This window comes from Callorhinchus milii, unplaced genomic scaffold, assembly GCF_018977255.1.
Source record: "Callorhinchus milii isolate IMCB2004 unplaced genomic scaffold, IMCB_Cmil_1.0 Scaffold12, whole genome shotgun sequence".
In the NCBI taxonomy this organism is placed as follows: domain Eukaryota; kingdom Metazoa; phylum Chordata; class Chondrichthyes; order Chimaeriformes; family Callorhinchidae; genus Callorhinchus; species Callorhinchus milii.
In genome coordinates this window covers 2,728,961-2,747,098 of record NW_024704753.1, presented here as the reverse complement: position 1 = coordinate 2,747,098, position 18,138 = coordinate 2,728,961, and the positions used below count along the sequence as shown (strand labels likewise).

Genomic DNA, 18,138 nt, shown 5'->3' with positions numbered 1-18,138 from the left:
CGAGCGTTGGGTTGGAATATTTCGTGCTACAATATCCACCTGTCCGCTCCCTCCGCACTCGGCGGACTCCAGGCTGCTCCACGGCCCCCGCGCCCGGTCACCCCAACTCCCCCCCCACCCCCATCCCCATCCATCCACCCATCCATTGGCAGTCAGGCCTTCAGCCTCTCCCCCCCCCCATTGGACCTCCAGGCCATGTTCCCTCTGCCTCGCACCCCCCACACCCTCGGCCCCCCTCTCCCTCACACACCCCTCTCCCTCACCCCCAACCCTTCTCCCTCGCCCCCCCACCTTTGCCCCCCACCACCTCTCCCCCCCCTCTCCTTTGCCCCCCCCCACCTCTCCCTCTCCCCCCCCCCCACCTCTCCCTCGCCCCCCCTTCTCCCTCGCCTCCTTCAAGGCGTCTCAAGACCCTCCTCTTCGACTGCGCCTTCGGTCACCCTTCTCCTCCTCCTCCTCCTCCGCCGCCTTCCACCCATCCCGTACGCCAACCAATCCCTCCGCCCGCGTCCGAACCCCTGACCGCCCAACCGCCCCGGGAGGCCCTCCCGACCGTGATACGCCGGGCGGGCGGCGCCGGTGCGGACAGTGCGGGACAGAGCGTCCGTTCGGGTACGAAATTTTGAATTTTCCGTTGCCAACCGTCACCCGCCAGTGTGCGCAGGCGCGGGGGCTCAGACCCCGCCCCCTCCTGGCCGGTCTCACGCTCCCGGCGCGCGCGCGCGCGCACGCGCAGTGGCAGTGTTTGGAAAGCGCGAGAAGGTTTTCGGGGCCGCGGTGTTCCCTCTCTCTCTCTCTCTCTGTCAGTCAGTCAGTCAGTCAGTCACCGAGCACCGCCCTCCCTCCCGCAGGTGTCTCTCGGTGTCGGTGAGCTCCGTCAGACCGTCCGTCCGTTGATGTGGGGCCGAGCTGCGGCGGGGCCCGTGCTGTCGTTGTTGTGCTCGAGCGGGACCAGCCGCGGCCTGTGCGGGCCGCTGAGCCGCACCGTGAGCACTATGCAGCTCAAGTCGTCGGAGTTCCAGGCGCTCTTTACCGACGGCCTGAAGAGCATCGCAGGTGAGAGGGGCCGGTGGGGGGGGGGGTGTGATGGTGAGGGGTGTGTGTGTGTGGGGGGGGGGTGTGTGTGATGGTGAGGGGTGTGTGTGTGTGTGTGGGGGGGGGGTGGGGCTGTGAGTGAGCACATGCCCAGCACTTACTCCACTGTATGGTACAATAATAATAATAATAATCATCATCACCATCTCTGCACTTGGCCCCAGTGCCTCGTCGCGGCTCCGAGACGCCTCAAAGCGCTTCACGGAATGTAATGACAAATCATGATCCTCGCGTTTGATATAGCGCCTTTCACGTCTCCTGGAGTCCTCAACAGCGCTTCACAGAATGCACCGTCAAGTGAAATGACTGTATGTAACTCTGCGCAGCGGCGTCCCACAAACAGTCGTAATATACTGTAAAGTGTAGCGACTGTGTGTTTTGTGGTCGAAACGCGACAGCCCGTGCCCCGCAAACAGTCGCGGATTGAGTGACCAAATTATTATTCATACGTTATTGAATGTTAGTATATTCTGAAGCTCTTTGAGACGTCTCGATGATAATGATAAGACGCTATGTTACATGTAATGTGATCCTCCCGCACAGCTCCTGTAACCCCGCAAGGCAAAGCCCGAACGGGTAGGGTTGTCCTTGCTGGATTACCAGCGGAAATGATTGCCAGACAGAGCAGTTCAAAGAGACAATTCATTCCCTCCCCCTCAGTAAGATAGAGATTTTTCTCTTTATTCACCATCATCGAAATTAAATCACAAAAAGAGGCCACACAATGAACGAAGGCGCCGGCTCCTCCACTCGCTATGATGTGATAACAGTTGTTGCATTTCATTACTGTGCCTGTGATAATCCTTGAAATCGCGCCTGTTTACCGTAACAGGCCTCTTTGCAGACAAACTGTCTGGTCTTACCCTTACAGTAATGAGTGCGCGCTCTGAGCCGCGACCAAGCGCGAAGGCCGCAATACAAGTGCAAGTTGTTTTTGTTGCTGGCTGTATAGTGTAGGTGAAGACGGCAGCCAGCGCTGTGCTCAGCATCGTCCCACAAACAGCCGTGATGTGAATTAGTGGTGACTGAAGTTTTTCCATCTTTCTCTTGCAGAATTATTCAGTGAAAACAGCTACGAGCTGAGAATAGCAGGGGGTGCTGTCCGGGATCTGCTAACTGGGAAACAGCCAGACGATGTGGACTTTGCCACCACAGCTACCCCTGAACATATGAAGCAACTCTTCCAAGCCGCTGGCATTCGGATGATCAACAACAAAGGAGAGAAGCACGGCACCATTACTGCAAGGGTAAGACCAGACAGTCTGTCTGCAAAGAGGCCTGTTAAGTTCATGTCATATGTCGTTCCATTCTATTCACCAAACATGGTTGAATGACGTCAAAAGATTGCCACTAATTTTGTAGTAATTCTTGCATTTGTAGCGGCTTTTACTTCAGGAGGATATCTCAAAGCGCTTCACAGGATTTACTATAAAATATAGTGACTGTATTTGTAGGGAAACACGGTAGCCCATCTACAAATGAAAATGTTCCACAAACAGCCAGGAAGTGATACCGGGAGGAACTCGCTTTTCGTTTTTGAGCAGCGTCATAGGATCTTTAATGTCCAGATGAAATTGACAAAGGTACGGTATTCCTTGTTCCGGAATGTAAAAATATTTTTTGTACTTGCTCTATAGGTGCATGATCAGAACTTTGAGATTACTACATTGAGGATTGATGTTACAACAGATGGAAGACATGCTGAAGTTCAGTTCACAACCGATTGGCAAACAGATGCTGAACGAAGAGACCTAACAGTAAATTCTATGTTCTTAGGTAATTCTGTTTCATGAGTCTGTACCTCATACTCTTGTAGTACCTCATAATGTAATATTTGTTCTTGTGCATCAAGAGAGAACATTATTATACAAGTTGTATAATTTTTTTGGCAAAATCTGAATTTGGTTCCATAAAATGATTGTGCTTCAAATTCTTACCCAGGTCTTGATGGTACACTCTACGATTACTTCAATGGTTTTGATGATCTGAAAAAGAAGAAGATTCGATTTGTAGGAGATGCAACACAGAGGATACAGGAAGATTACTTAAGAATAATGCGTTATTTCAGGTTGGTTGAAGTTTTACTCTGGTGCCAGCGTAATGGTGATTTTATAGAAAGATTTTATTCTAGAGGATTGATGCATTTTATCATTATTTTGTTGGCCAACCAAAAACGTTGGCAATATTCTACAAGGAATTGGGTGAATGGGATGCAAGAATAGTTTATTGATTTGTTGTAAGGTTAACAACCACTGTTCTGAATTTTTGGAGCAGGTAAACTTGTAAGAAAATGCCCTTGTGGATCTGTCCTATTAAAAGTGGATATGTACAGAACTCTTTGGAGCATTATAAATTAGATTTCAAGGAAAAATTAATTGCAGATCCTTACCACAGAACTAATTATATGTATTTCTTTGTATTTACTCCCAACACCAAGGTTCCCTTTTGATGGAATGACAGCTGGGAACATTGCACATTTCAAGTACCTATTGTCACTATAGGGCTTACTGCATAAAAGAATCAGACTTTTTTCAACACAGAGGAAGGACATGCAGCACATTGTGCTGCCTCTCGGAGAGAGCTATTATGGATTTTAATTCTGCTTCAACCTTTGTGTTCTGGTCCAGGGCTCCATGTGTTAACCTATGAAAGAAAAATCTCCTAATCTCTCCCTTGTTTTAGTGGTAAAGAACTTAAAATTCTAGAAGATACACAAAAGATCAACTTTGAATTTGTTCAGCATTCGTTTTTTTTTTTGACGAGGACCACCTTATGTTTTGTAGATTTTATGGTAAAATTGCAGAAGAGCCAGGCGATCACGACTTAAGTACGTTGAAATCGATCAAAAAGAATGCAAAGGGTCTGGCTGGGATCTCTGGAGAGAGAATCTGGGTTGAACTGAAAAAGCTTCTTGTTGGAAACCATGCTGCACACCTCATCAGCCTTATGTATGAACTGGAAATAGCCCAATATATAGGTAGGCATCTAAATCTTGGATTAATTTGTACCGAAATGCCACCTGTTACTGTAAAAATGTGCAACATTGGTGGTGTATTACGTTATTCCCCAAGCAAAGGTTATCTGGGAATATCTTTCGAAACGTGTTGTTTTAAAGCTATAACGTACAGCCTTCGCCTTTGCTTTACCTGCAGGATTACCAGTAGATGGCAGCCTTGAGGAACTGAAACGCGTGTGGAAAAATGTCCAGCATCGCTCTCCGAAGCCAATGACTGTTCTTGCTGCACTCTTTCGAACGCAGGACGATGTCCTGAGGCTTGACTTGAGGCTGAAGATTTCTAAAGAGGAAAAGCAGCTGGGTTTATTTTTAGTCAAGTATAGGAGAGATTTGTTGAAGGCTGATGGTTCTGATCCATTAAAACCCTACAGAGACTTCATTATAGATGTAAGTGCATGAAGGTTACCATTTTCAAAGGAGAGAGACATTGTAGGTATACAGCATTGATACAATTTGCAAACAAGAGAGAGAGGAATGAGAATCGGGATTGAAGGTGGAAATGATTTCTGTAATAATTGCACAGGTCTCCAATGTGTACAGCTTGTGTGTCTGTGTGTCATAAAGAAGAGGTTCACCACAATCATCTCGAGGCAGCTAGGGATAAATCCCAACAAATTGCCACATCCTAAAACAGTTTTAAAAAAGAGCAACAGCCTTCTGACTAATAAATTGAGGGATTTTACATCAAAGATAAATGAAGGGAAACAGAATAGAGAGGATTAAGAGGGATGAAGGCTCATGAGCAATATACCAGGATACACCAATTGCACACACAGAATGGCCTGTTTTCGGGCTGTAATGCTTTATGTAAACGAACATAAATTAGACCTGTTAAATTACAGTTCTGTTTAAAAGCAGTTTCTAAAATTCCTTCATTGGTGCAAAGATTGTCAAGTTATCTGCTGCCATCATTGTGAAAAAACAGCATTTCAGAAATGATTTCCAATTAGCATAATGTATCTGCTCACGTACAGTTGTACCCAATGTCCATTTTGCCCACAAAATGTACAGTCACTGCACTTTACAGTATATCCTGTGAAGAGCTTTGAGACGTCTCGAAGATGTGATAAAGCGCTATATCAAATGCAAGGATTAAATTGTGTAGATTCTGTGATTAACTGATGTATTAGCTAATATTTGTTTAGTAATTGTTTTCCCCTATTCTACTTGCAGCTCAGGGAACCAGATGCCCATGGAAAGATGTGTGAGCTGCTGAAATACCAGGGCGAGGAGAAACTACTGAAGGATATGGAGGAATGGTCCATACCACGCTTTCCAGTGAGTGGCCATGACCTACGGAAGATAGGAATTACGTCTGGAAAAGAGATTGGGACAATACTGCAGGAACTCAGAAGCATTTGGAAAAAGAGTTGCTACCTGTTGGATAAAGAAGAACTTTTGAGCAATGTAAAAAATTCATAAAACGTCTAAGCTTTGGAATAGGGCAGAGGATTTTATATCGCATTCTTATTGTTGCAAAATGTTTGTGTTTTAGCATCAATCTCAGAACTTTGTTTTATGAGTAAGATGACAAACTGGCTACAATTAAAGTTTATTTGCATTTCTAGCGCAAGCATACCACTATCTGTCTTCAGGATTGCTATTTAACATGTTCAATAGGTTTGTTAAACTGGATTGAATTCTAATGTGAATCTTAATTGGATCTGAAATGGGCGATTGATTCAGTTGGAATTTTTAATATGAACTGTGCAAAAACTAAACAAATTCAATCACTGCAGTGAGTTGTCCAATTAACTGTTTTGTTACCTTAACTTTCAAAGATTAAATGAGTTCAGATCATGGCAGAAATATTGCTGTTGCGTTTGCCTTTTTAAATTGACTGAGAATGGAGTTGTGCTCTTTTATTCTCTCAGGCATTGTGATCTAGTTACCGGCATTCTGATTTGAATCCATTGAATAAAGCAAAATACAATAATAATTGACCCACAAACGGTCATGGATTGAGTGACTAAATTATTATTTTTTTAAAAATCTATTGATTTGAAAGAATTATTACCCCTGGAAAAGCAATCCGCCCCCGACTTAACAACCGGTTTCCTACTTACTGCGAGGTATACAGGGGTGGAGTAAGGAAACTTACCCAATGTTTCGCCCTGTCCAGGAATCAAACCCAGGTCCTCGCTGCGAGGCGAGCGTTCTAACCACTAAACTAAAAATAGGAGGGTAGATTTTATTTGGTGGGGGAAGGAATAATATGGTTACAATTTATGCCAGAACAAGTCCCCCGAACAACTGATGTGAATTATCAACTAAAATGGAGGATTGTTGGCCAGGACGTTAAGACAAGTTGCCTTCTGTCGGAGATCAGTGCAGTGGAGATTGGCACCGGCAAAACTGGCCTCTTGCCCTTCGTGAGGTTCTCTAATCAGTGAAGTGTGCGATTTATTCACTATTTAAATAGGGGGGGGGGGTAAACTGAAGTGGCCCTGAAAAGAAAATTGCCTTGGTTTTTGAAATATACAATGTGCGATTATATTGTGCTAAGGATTACAATATTAAGGATAGCACATGCTTGATATTCTTGGCAAGATTTCCATATTACAGAGCTTGATCTTCACCAGTCAATCTCTCTTGTGAATAAACAAGATGTATTAGTCATTCGGAGTGAATTATGCGTGACCTCAAGGACTGCTAATGATTTCACCCTTCCTTGTTTCCAAGTAGAATGAGAAAAGCATAATGCAATCAGCATTATAGAAGGTATATATTTTAATCACCAATTTGCTCACGTGTAGAACTAGATTTCATACTCGTGAGGCACACATTAATGGCAATATTCATATTAATTTTTGCACAAGGCTTTTTTTTACACAACAAAGAAGCATGAAATCCTTAACCCTCAGACTTCTTAGAGGTGTTTGGAAACTCCTGCCTCTGATCCAACTGGTTTTGCTCGCCGAGAGTTTATGGCACAGCTATCTTCACAGGTGAATTACAAATGAAAGGTAAAAAATAAAGCAAAGCCATGACCTATATCCTAAAATAATAATAATAATTCTTGCATTTGATATAGCACCTCATCACGTAGTTGAGACGTCTCAAAGCGCTTCACAGGATAATCTGTCAAGTGGATTGATTGACTGTATAAAATCTGATGTTTGATAACCAAGTAACTCTGCCTCTTCCAGTGAAAGCAATTGTAACCTTCCATGTTTGCTAATTAAAAACAACCCACTACACTTGAGAGTGCTTACTTTGAGACCTGGGATGCGACAAGGCTGTACAAAATGTAAGTAGAATTCATTCTGCAGAGGATTTGGAGAAAGGCTTTTATTTGATGCAATGGTTGCAGCTTCTGGATAGGTTACTTGCTTCGTTAAATGAAAACATCGCTGGGGATTCTGAATGAGCAGTGACGTGCTCCTGTAGTAGGAAACTCCTCCTAACACACACTGATACATAAATCCACTCTTGAGATGCAGCGTTCTCTCTCTCTCGCTCTCGCTCTGGGCTTGAAGAATGCAGCAAAGAATCCACTTGGTTATCTTTCCTTTGGTGTTAAGAAATTGATGGGATACCTCACAAATCAAAACACTAGCAAGGCAAAGGCAGCATTGGTGAAAATTACAGTAAGGTAATATTTAGATGGTAATACCCGGTATATCTTATTCATATCAATCAGTATTATTTTCTCTGTGTTTTGAGATGCCTATTATGTTTAGCTGCACTAAATAATAATAATAAACTTAGTATTTGATATAGTGCTTTATCATGTTGTTGAGACGTGTTAAAAATGTTAATTAAGGGGAATATATTAGCATGGATTGAAGATTGGCTAACGGGAAGAAAAAAAGAGCAGGGATAAACAGGTCCTTCTCAGATTGGTGGGATGTGCCTAGTGGAGTGCCACAAGGATCAGTGCTTGGGCCTCAGCTATTTACAATCTAGATGAGGACATCAAACTTAATATATCCAAATTGGCAGATGACACTAATCTAGGAAGGAGAGTAAACACCAAGGATGACATTAAAAAAATGCAACAAGATATAGATAGGCTGGGGGAGTGGGCAAATAGGTGGCAGATGAAGTATTATGTAGGGAAGTGTGAAGTCATTCCACTTAGGTGGCAAAAACAGTAGAGCAGATTATCTTTTACAAGGGGAGAGACTAGATAGTGTTAGCGTTAGTGTTGTAGAAACCTATCAGATTATCAAGGGGCACGACAGAATAGATAGTGGGAGACTTTTTCCCCTGATTGGAGAAACTATAACCAGGGGTCACAGTCTCAAAATTAGGGGTAAGTCCTTTCGCACTGAATTGAGGAAAAACGTCTTCACTCAGAGGGTAGTGAATTTATGGAATTCTCTACCCCGAAGGGCTGTAGATGCTCAGTCCTTGAACATATTCAAGACTGAGATTGATAGATTTCTTGTGGATAAAGGGATTAAGGGAGATAAGGTGGGTAGGTGGAGTTAGAATAGATCAGCCATGATCTTATTGAATGGCAGGGCACAGGCTAGAGGGGCCGAATGGCCTACTCCTGCTCCTAATTCTGCTGTTCGTATGTTCTATATTCTTATGTTTAAGATTTATGTATTAAACGAATAACCAATTCTGTTATTTTTGTAGGACAGGTTTGATAGAATCCTAAATTGTTACTAAACACTAAATTGTTAAACCAGCGCCTTGGGACGTCCTCCCGACATGAAAGACGCTATCTATAAGGTGTAATTTATGGTCGTTATTGTTGTTACTCGCCTGCAGGGTAAGGCAAGATGACAAACCATTCGCGTGATGTCTCCACGTGGAGGAGCTTTAGCAACAGCGGCTTTTCAGACGCGATGGCCAACGGTTTTCCAAAAAACTTTAACTTCAGCTCAAAAGAGACTTTACCGAACGAGAAAGATTACTGGCTGGCCCAAATCGAAATAGCCGTGTTGGGCGCTATCTTCGCCTTGGCCCTGGTCACCAATTCCATTCTCCTCTTGTTGCTTTGGAGAAGACACAAGCAAGTCTCACGGATGCATGTCTTTGTCATTCACCTCTGCCTGGCAGACCTAGTGGTTGCCCTATTCCAAGTGTTTCCCCAACTCTTCTGGGACATCACAGACAGGTTTGTGGGACCGGACGCGATCTGCAGGCTGGTCAAGTACCTGCAGATTGTCGGCATGCTGGCTTCGACTTATATGATCGTGGTGATGACCATTGACCGCTACCAAGCCATCTGCAACCCAATGGTCACTTTCCAGAGAAAACGGGCTCGTTGGAACTTACCCGTGTGCATCGCCTGGTGCATCTCTCTGATTGGCAGCCTCCCTCAGGTCTTTATCTTCTCCAAAACCGAGATCTACCCCGGCGTGTTTGAATGCTGGGCTCACTTTATTGAACCCTGGGGGCTGAAGGCTTACGTGACGTGGACATCGATGGTGGTTTTCGTCGTACCCGCACTGACACTGATCGTGTGCCAAGTCAGGATCTGCAGAGCCATCCAGATGAACCTGTACAGCAAGACTCACCAACAGAGTGGGGAGAGCAAGAAGGAGCTCAAGACTTGGAGAGCAAGTAGCGTAGCCGGTGTATCCAAGGCTCGGATCAAGACAGTGAAGATGACTTTGGTGATCGTGCTGGTGTACATTCTCTGTTGGTCTCCGTTCTTCACTGTGCAGCTCTGGTCTGTGTGGGACCCCAAAGCACCAAGAGAAAGTAAGACGAGTTCAATTAATTGGTACAATTCCTGCTTCTCTGTCTTCCTCATTCCCTTTTCCCTATTTTCCTTCTCATTCAGTTGTTTTGTTAGCCGATTGGCGGATCGCTTAACGGGAGTAAAAATACTCCCTCCAAAATAAATAATTTGGTCATTCAATCCACAACGGATTGTGGGACGCTGCTGTGGGCAATTGGCTGCCGTGTTTCTCCCACAACATACACAATCAATCCACTTTACAATATGTTCTGTGAAGCGCTTTGAGACGTCTCAACGACGTGATAGGGTGCTATATCAAATGCAAGGATTATTATTATTGGTACTGACCTCTACTTATAATCTGTTTACATTAATATATACCTCTCTTTCCCAACATTTGAAGCTATATGAATGGGATTGCAATTAGCACATTATACAGAAGCCATGTTTCATTGTACTGAGCTGCTTTACTCTAAATAATTAAAACAAACATTTAATGTTTAACAGAAGTTTTCAAAATCATGCATGTTTTCCAAAGGGTAAAATAGAAAGGACTATTTCCACTAAGCAGTGAATCAATGACAAGATGATATAAATTGAAAATCATCAGTTTAGAAGAGTTTGTTTTTACCCAGAAGGTAGTTAGTACGTGGAATTCTTTCTCACAAATGGCTTTTGAAGAATTCATTCATCATTAAAAAAGGAAACTGAATGCACACTTGAAGAAAAAGATAATTCAAGAGTGTGTATACGGCCTGCGATTACAGGGGAGTAAATTCAGAACAAATCTACTGAAATACTATTTCAGTGAGCGAATAGTGAACCTATGGAACAGGCTCCCGAGGGAGACGGTTGAAGCAGGAAATGTTGATTCTTTCAAACACAGGTTAGATAGTTTTCTTTTATGGAATTACATTATGGGATATGGTACACAGGTAGTTCGGGACATATGTGCAGGTAGAAGGCGAACTAGATGGACCTTGGTCTTTTTTTCGTCTAGCAGTTCTTATGTGTAGATAAGGAGATGGGGAAGAGGACTAGAGCAGACAGCTCCAGTGGGGAAGCTTGCACCAGGACAGACAACATGGGCTGAATGACCCACCTTTTGTGCTGTGATATCTGTACTTTCACAATATAAATGAATCTGGATTATCATCTAAATGGAATAGAATTTCTGTTGTGTATTGTGATAAACCCTGATTGATCTTGTGTATTTTATTTTCAGAATCGTCGATGACATTTGATTTGCTTTTATTTTTCTTTACAGCCGCGACCTTCACTATCCTCATGCTTTTAGCCAGCCTGAACAGTTGTGCCAACCCCTTTATTTACATGTTCTTCAGCGGTCAGATGCCCAAGGGTCTGGTGGAAACACTTTGCAGAAAAAACCCATCCGGGGGAGATAATGTAATCGAGGAACCCTCTCTCATCAGCACCCTCCACCTGACCCAAAGAAGTTCTTGTGAATCCAGAATCGTAACCTTTTTAAATTAATGAAACTTCTATTTGCTAGGTCACAAGGAAAGGTGTGGAGAGTAGCATTTCGTTTGAGGTTGTCTGCTTTGAGTGGAATTGGGCTGGAAATTCTCTGAAAGTGAATCACGCTGGAAGATCCAAGGTGAAAATGTAACACTGAAAGTACTTTTAATTAAGTCTTCACAAAATGAGAAGCTCAAAACCTACTAACATTCCTAAAAGCATTTTTTTGTAATGATTCTTTTTATACACACTCCCATTAGCCCACCATAGCAGCTTGAGATTAACCTTTTGGCTGCTGCAGGATAACAACAACAAATTACAGTTACACAGCGCCTTTCACGTCAGGAGGATGTCTCAAGGGTGTGGAAAGTCAGGGATTTGCACCCGAGCTGGTGGTTGGCACCAGGAGGGGTGGAGGGTAGGGGTAAGAGGGTGACTGAAGGCATAGTCGGAGAGGAGAGCCTTGAGATGGGTCTTGAAGGAAGCAAGGGAGGGGGCGAGGCGGAGGGACTGTGAGATGGAGTTCCAAAGGGTGGAGGCAGAGAGGCTGAATGCCCATCCGCCAATGGTTAGGACGACAGATATTCCTGTCTCTGGACTGATATGGTTTAGAAATCTTTCAGGAATCCTGCTAAAAAAGATAACACCAGACTATTACAATATAAACATACAGAAGCAAACTGAACTAAGTGACAAGTGGATTTTGAACTGTACGGGGTCTGACAGTTAAATCGCCTGCAATCTTTTACAGCCGGTCACAGAAATACATTTTATCTTCTATTAAGTGAAGCTTAAACACAATACTCTAATCAACGCACAGCAAGTCAGACCAATAAGTTTAGCAGCTTGTACAACACCAACACGACTCCTCCATGGAGTTTAAACCTGAAATTAAACACTTGTAATGATTTAACACTAGTTACTTGCCAACATGTATTGCATATTTATGCATACAAATACTTGACGTGTGAAATCATATATATCAAGAGATGTTTTCTTAGAAAATTGAAAGCATTATATTTATGGTTGTTTTTTTGTGCAATGCCTCATGTACTGTAACTTATGGAGTTTGTTGTCTTCAGAATTAAACCCGTTGGTTATCATTTCTTCACGTAATTTGTTCATGTTGTTTTGCTCTATACTGGAAAATGGATTAGAATAAGGCCGGGAAGGTAAAGTATTCAAGTTTAAGTTTACTGTTTGTTCAGAAATGTAAACTGTGCAAAAAAANGCAGCTAACAGAGAAAGTGCTAGTTTTGCACAGTTCAAAGCTTTCCTTTTCTCTGTTCTATTTTTTAAGCCTTTTAACAAATACAAGGGAAATCGACATTTGCACATAGTGCCTTTCAGGTGGGTAGGACGTCTCAAAAAGGAGGACATCATGAACTGAAAAGATCCAGAAATTCATTGCTGACTGTCTTCTATGCATAACAAACATTCGGATGGGCTGAAAACACATTTGATTTTCAACCACGTTCTGCATGGAGGTTATTGTGCTCCACTGATCAATGCAGACTTACATTTGGGAAGAGAGACAGTGAAGGGCAAGGTCGACAGACTGAAGGATGCCCAGTATTGCTTACACTAATCATTTTATTTTTAGTCAGAAATCAGCTTATACTTGACCCAGCTGACCACACAACTGAGGTTGTGATTTTTACTGATTCGCTGACCTTTTACTTACCATCTAATTGGTCTCAAGATGCTATTTGACAAGAGTCCCAAACCTCTTAAGTTTGCTTTCATTCTTTCCCAGTGGTTCATGCGTCAGCCAGTAACTTACATTTAACCAATTTTGGGGTTGAAAGTGTGGACATCGCAAGGAATCACAAATAGCGATATGTTAACTCATGCAAACTACACTTTGACATGATCAGCTTCTGTGGGTGCATTGTATCAGCATTTAGAAGGATCAACCATGACAACTATTCGGCTTCCCACAGGAGTGTTGCTTACGCCTCTGAATCCTTGTTGTGAATACCAAATTCAGAACCCTAATATTTGTTATCTAATACATCCAGGATTTAGAAATGGTGCTAGATCTCTGCCCTCACGCTTTGGAACTCCATCCCGCATTCCCTTCACCTCGCTCCCTCCCTCGCCTCCTTCAAGGCACATCACAAGAGCCTCCTTTTCGACCATGCCTTCGCCCACCCTCCTACCATCCTTGATCCCAACCCCCAGCTCAGGTCCAATCCCTGACTGTCCAGCACTTTGGGACATCCTCCCGACGTGAAAGACGCGATACAAATGTAATTTTGTATTGTACACCAGCAGCAGTGATCATGCTATTGTACATCTTGATGTCCTTCAACCACTTAATCATTCTGCACTTAACGCTCCAGGATTTAACCTAGCACTATAGTACATTTGAAACATCTCAAAATACTTCACACAAGATATATTGATAGTGGGGTTTGTTTGAAAAACCACTAGATATAACTGTAATGCAGTCTGTCTCGCTGCTCGATTTTCTGAGCTCAGCCTCTCTCCCTTTGTCCTCTCTTCTTCTATTTGCTTCACAGGAACCGAAATATGGATGTTCTCAGCCACAGTTGTAATGCATGTTTCTTAAAAAACTATCTTTTATATTGTTTCTTTAGTCATGATACTGCAAGCTGGGTTGAGGCTATTGTGGAACTGATTTGTTCACCACTGCTTACATAGAATTCACAGCATGGAAACAGGCTATTCAGCCAAACTAGTCTGTGCTGGTGTTTACAGTCCACGAGTCTGCACCCATTCCTTATTCCCTCACGTGTAATAAATATTGCTTGTACAATAACATTGTTATCTCTCTCACCATATTGCGTCCACCCAAACCTGGGTAAAATAAGTAAAGGGGTCCAAGTGTGGTCGGTCTGAGACAGGGTAAACGGGGATGCAAGTGGCAATAGTTCCTATCAAACCAATAAAAGAATACTCACTTGCACAGCTGTCGTCTGGTAATAAAGATTTGTTTATCTCCACTTTTCAGCTTTGCCATTGAAATGATCATGAGTCGTATATCTGTGAATAGAGTGTCACCAGCAAACGAAATACAAACTGGAACATTAATAATAGGCTTCAAAAAACCTTGGGTCTAAACTCATGAATATTGCTTCCACTGTGTTGGATGCATTGGACCCACACATTCAAATTATCTGCACGAGTTAGAAGAGACGTTCTTTCTAGCAATTGGAAAACCAATGTTTTATTAAAGCACATCATTTTCTTTGCTCCGTGTCCTGTTACTTTACGGTTCTTTCCAGGAACGAAAAACAATTTAAAAAAAAACTTTTCAATCACCTTGCTTTTTTCTAAAACAAGAAAAATATTGGCAAGATTGGTGGGTTTCTTTCACTAGAGTTGAAACTATATCTCAACTCAACAACTTGGATTTCTATAGTGCTTTTTGTATGCAACATTGTTAGATGTGGTTAAAGCTAATTGTATATTGCCTTCAAAACTCCTCACCTCACCTTCAAAACAGGTCACTTTCTCCTCACTCACTCGGTCTCGCTTTCAAGACCCTCCACGATCTTGTCCCCTCTTACATCTCAGACCTCCTGACCCCCTATCAACTTGTCCGCTCCCTCCGCTCAGCAGGCTCTGGACTGCTCCAGGTCTCCCGCCCGACCATCAACAGCCGGGCTTTTAACCTCTCTGCCCTCCATTTTTGGAGCTCCATCCCACAATCCCTTCGCCTTGCTCCCTTTCTTGCCTCTTTCAAGGCATGACTCAAGACCCTCCTTTTTGACCGTGGCTTCAGCCGCCCTCCTACCCCTCTGCCCTCCCTCATCCCAACCCTGCCCCCACCGCCACCACGCTCGGTTCCTGATCCCCAACTGTTCAGCGCCTTGGGAAGTCCTCCCGATGTGAAAGGCGCTTTACAAATGTAATTTTGTTGTTGTTGTTAAACCCCCATGTAAAGTGCTCTTGAGATTCTCTCCTTAATGAAAAGTGTTATTTAAGTGCGTTTTGCTGTTGAGGTTTTGTTTCATAGAAGGATATTACTTTGCTCCCAAGACCATGAGGTATATATTTTTACTGCGATTCTCAAATTCAAAAAATGTTCTGAGTTATTGATAGGTTTCATATGAAACAATCAATACCCAGCCCACATTTAATCATTCACAATGCAGCTATGTGATCCAAACCCAAGTGTGTGCCGAGAATAAAGTAACAAAACTCATCTGTCTTTATTTTAATATAATCCATTTCTGATCCATTCATTTGATCCAAGCAATAAACATTCTGAAACGTTTGTGCAAGATTGTCTGTGACATTTTGAAATGTCTGTGTAAGCTTTGCCAAGGTATAGAGCATTTGGTGTCTAGCTTTAAAAAGAGCATCTCTTTTTTTAATGCAATGACTGGAGTTCAAGATTGTTCCAAATTGTTCACCAAATTGATGTGAGATGTTCCAAAACATTACCCTGGCTGAAAGGCACTATATAAATGCAAGCTGGTGTTGAATCAACAACCAGAGGAATTAATGCTTTGTAGCAAAAATGTTATAATTGAAATAATTTATAACTATTCAATATCTCAGGAATGAATGGATTGTGTTGCATGGGATTGAGTTATACACTGTAGGATATCCTCCATTTAATTCCTGGTTATTTGTCATTTATCCGGTCTCACTATGGTTAGACAATTGGCCTCAGTGACTCTTAAGATGAGAGTAGGTATTTCTATGTGATCATATCAGCTTCTGATCCCTATTTAGTAATCCTCTACAGAAGGCCAGATTAATTGCTAATTCACTTTGTAGTCGCTGTGCGTCTGTTGAATCTATCAACAGATTCAGTCAAGCACCTGCACATCAAAAACCTCAGCTTGTTTCATTTCCTGTAAGGATCAATTGAAACATACAGCTTTCACCCCTTAAACATTTACAGGGGAACATTTTCAACAGGCATTTCTTGCGTTTACTTTCTGCTTGTTTCCACAGATTCTGCTTATTAAACTTTTTTTTAAAATAGTAACTCTGTAGAGCATGACATTTATTTAGAAGTTGCACATGACTTCAGGTGGCAAATGGAGAAAACACAGCACAACACATTTAAATGTTGAAATGACAAGCTTGCATTAGCCTTGGCTCTTTTCCAACCCGCGCCTGATACTTTCCGTAATTAAGCAAGCAGGATGCGTCCCTCCAGAGAATGCGTATTACATTCTAACAATCTGGGATTTCCATGTGTCGGTGGGATGCATGGAAATCTCATCTTGGTTTGGATATTCTTCAGCATGTCAGATAGCCGGCTGACCAAAAAAACAAAATTGAGACAACAGTCCTTATTAATAAAAACTCAAAATACCTGCCAAGAGTAGCAAGGAAATAAGAGATTTAAATGTGTTGAACAAAGACATACGCAGAGATTTTGCGACTCTATTGAAGGCAGGAAGAGAGGTAGCAGTGTTTCGGAAGTGGTCCAAAGGACAGGACCACTTCCAAAAGAGGACAGGACCACGGTGATAGATCTGTTTCTGATGGGGGAGTGGAAGAAATGAGAGAGAAATAAACAAGAAACAGAAGAGTTGGAGGTATTAGGCTGAGTGTACAGCTGAAGACTACTGCCTTTGGTTAATAAAACTCATCAAGGAGAGATCGATTTTGAACAGAATGTATCGACCTCCATGCAAATCCAGTTTTAATAGGAGGACTCGTTCTTAAAACACAATGTGCACAAGAATTTTCTTTTTTATATTAGCTCAATTGTATAGCACTTCCTCTTTATTTGCTTTGCGAACAGTACATTTAGTCAATGTCACCGAAAAGAACACATTTTCTTAAGAGTACTGCACTTACAATTAAAGACGTTTTTTTTCCAACCTAATTGATGCCCAAATACCCAACGAGTGGTAAATCTGATTTATTTACATTCCATTCTCCATGAAAAATAGATCACATTGTAACACCATTTAATAGTAATTTGCTCACAAATGAAAAAAAACGAAGAACAGCACTGCAGTGCGTTATCAGCAAGTCAAGCACATCACTAACACACTTTAGCAAATTCTGCTTTTTGAATTCTAGAATACACTTGCTACTTTGATATGCTCACAACAATATATCATTTTGCAGCACAGCCTTGACAGACTAAGATAGTTGATTTATTGGTGAATGGTACTACAATCGAAGCATGATTTGTTACAGTAATTTTACTGCAGGGCAGCTCCCAGCGTTACTTTTAACAAAAAGCAAAAAGTGTCTTCCACAACGAGCGATGGTTTCAAATACGAGAACACTAATGTGTTTTGTTTTCAAAAAAAAAAGATATTTTCAGATTTCCACTCCGAAATATAAAATGAACAGAACCAATAGGTTAGTTAGATCCTTTGTGGACAGTGCCTCCCAGCTTCTCATGTAAACAAACAGACGTTTATGTTCTTTATTCATTACAATGACAGGTCTCCATAATAGGCCATTGTCCTCTCATCATTTCCAAGGATAATAATAATCCTTGCATTTGACATAGCGCCTTATCATGACTTTGAGACGTCTCAAAGTGCTTCACAGAATATACTGTAAAGTGAACCGTATAATGTTGTGGGAAAAGGATGGGTGCTGGGTGACCTTTTCAACATTGAGTTCCACCTTCCACATTCTCCATGCTCCCAGTGAGGAAGCTGGAGAAAGGAGCAGAGGAGAAAGGCCCCCCTTTTGGGAGGCTGAAATGTGGTGGCCAACATGGAACCGTGAATGGGAGATCAAATACATTTGCAAGATCGAAAAAAGGTTTTAAAACATAAATACACTAAACTGCTGATAACTCGCCCCCATCTTAACTTGTCACTACCTCTTAAGTCATCATGCTTTAAATATCCCGGCCGCATTTATTTATGTATTATACATATGACTAACTTGCCACTCCTGATATCTCATCACTAAGACAGTTTCTCTTGGACTGACAAGTTAC

The 18,138-nt window shown here is 42.3% G+C and overlaps 1 protein-coding gene across 2 annotated transcripts; it reads left to right on the top strand.

The window, feature by feature from the left end:
- Positions 1-738: 738 nt before the first annotated feature.
- Positions 739-18,117, top strand: LOC103185053 (tRNA nucleotidyl transferase, CCA-adding, 1). Of its 2 annotated transcripts, XM_042339431.1 has the most exons (9): positions 739-1,056; positions 2,149-2,342; positions 2,733-2,871; positions 3,037-3,163; positions 3,879-4,072; positions 4,248-4,469; positions 8,969-9,775; positions 11,023-11,115; positions 17,718-18,117. In XM_042339431.1, exons 1-9 carry the CDS (start codon positions 897-899, stop codon positions 17,753-17,755), a joined length of 1,974 nt encoding a protein of 657 aa, XP_042195365.1. In that variant the 5' UTR covers positions 739-896; the 3' UTR covers positions 17,756-18,117. The 2 variants fall into 2 exon arrangements, with proteins under 2 accessions (XP_042195365.1, XP_042195366.1); XM_042339432.1 differs by lacking the exons at positions 8,969-9,775; positions 11,023-11,115; positions 17,718-18,117 and adding an exon at positions 5,285-6,047 and having other exon boundaries at positions 4,248-4,498.
- The last annotated feature ends 21 nt before the right edge of the window (positions 18,118-18,138 follow it).

Coding starts and splice junctions, on each gene's coding strand:
- LOC103185053 (XM_042339431.1), top strand. CDS start 897: ATGTGGGGCCGAGCTGCGGCGGGGCCCGTGCTGTCGTTGTTGTGCTCG. Junction 3,164..3,878: donor AGAATAATGCGTTATTTCAG/GTTGGTTGAAGT, acceptor TATGTTTTGTAG/ATTTTATGGTAAAATTGCAG. Junction 9,776..11,022: donor CCCCAAAGCACCAAGAGAAA/GTAAGACGAGTT, acceptor TTTTCTTTACAG/CCGCGACCTTCACTATCCTC.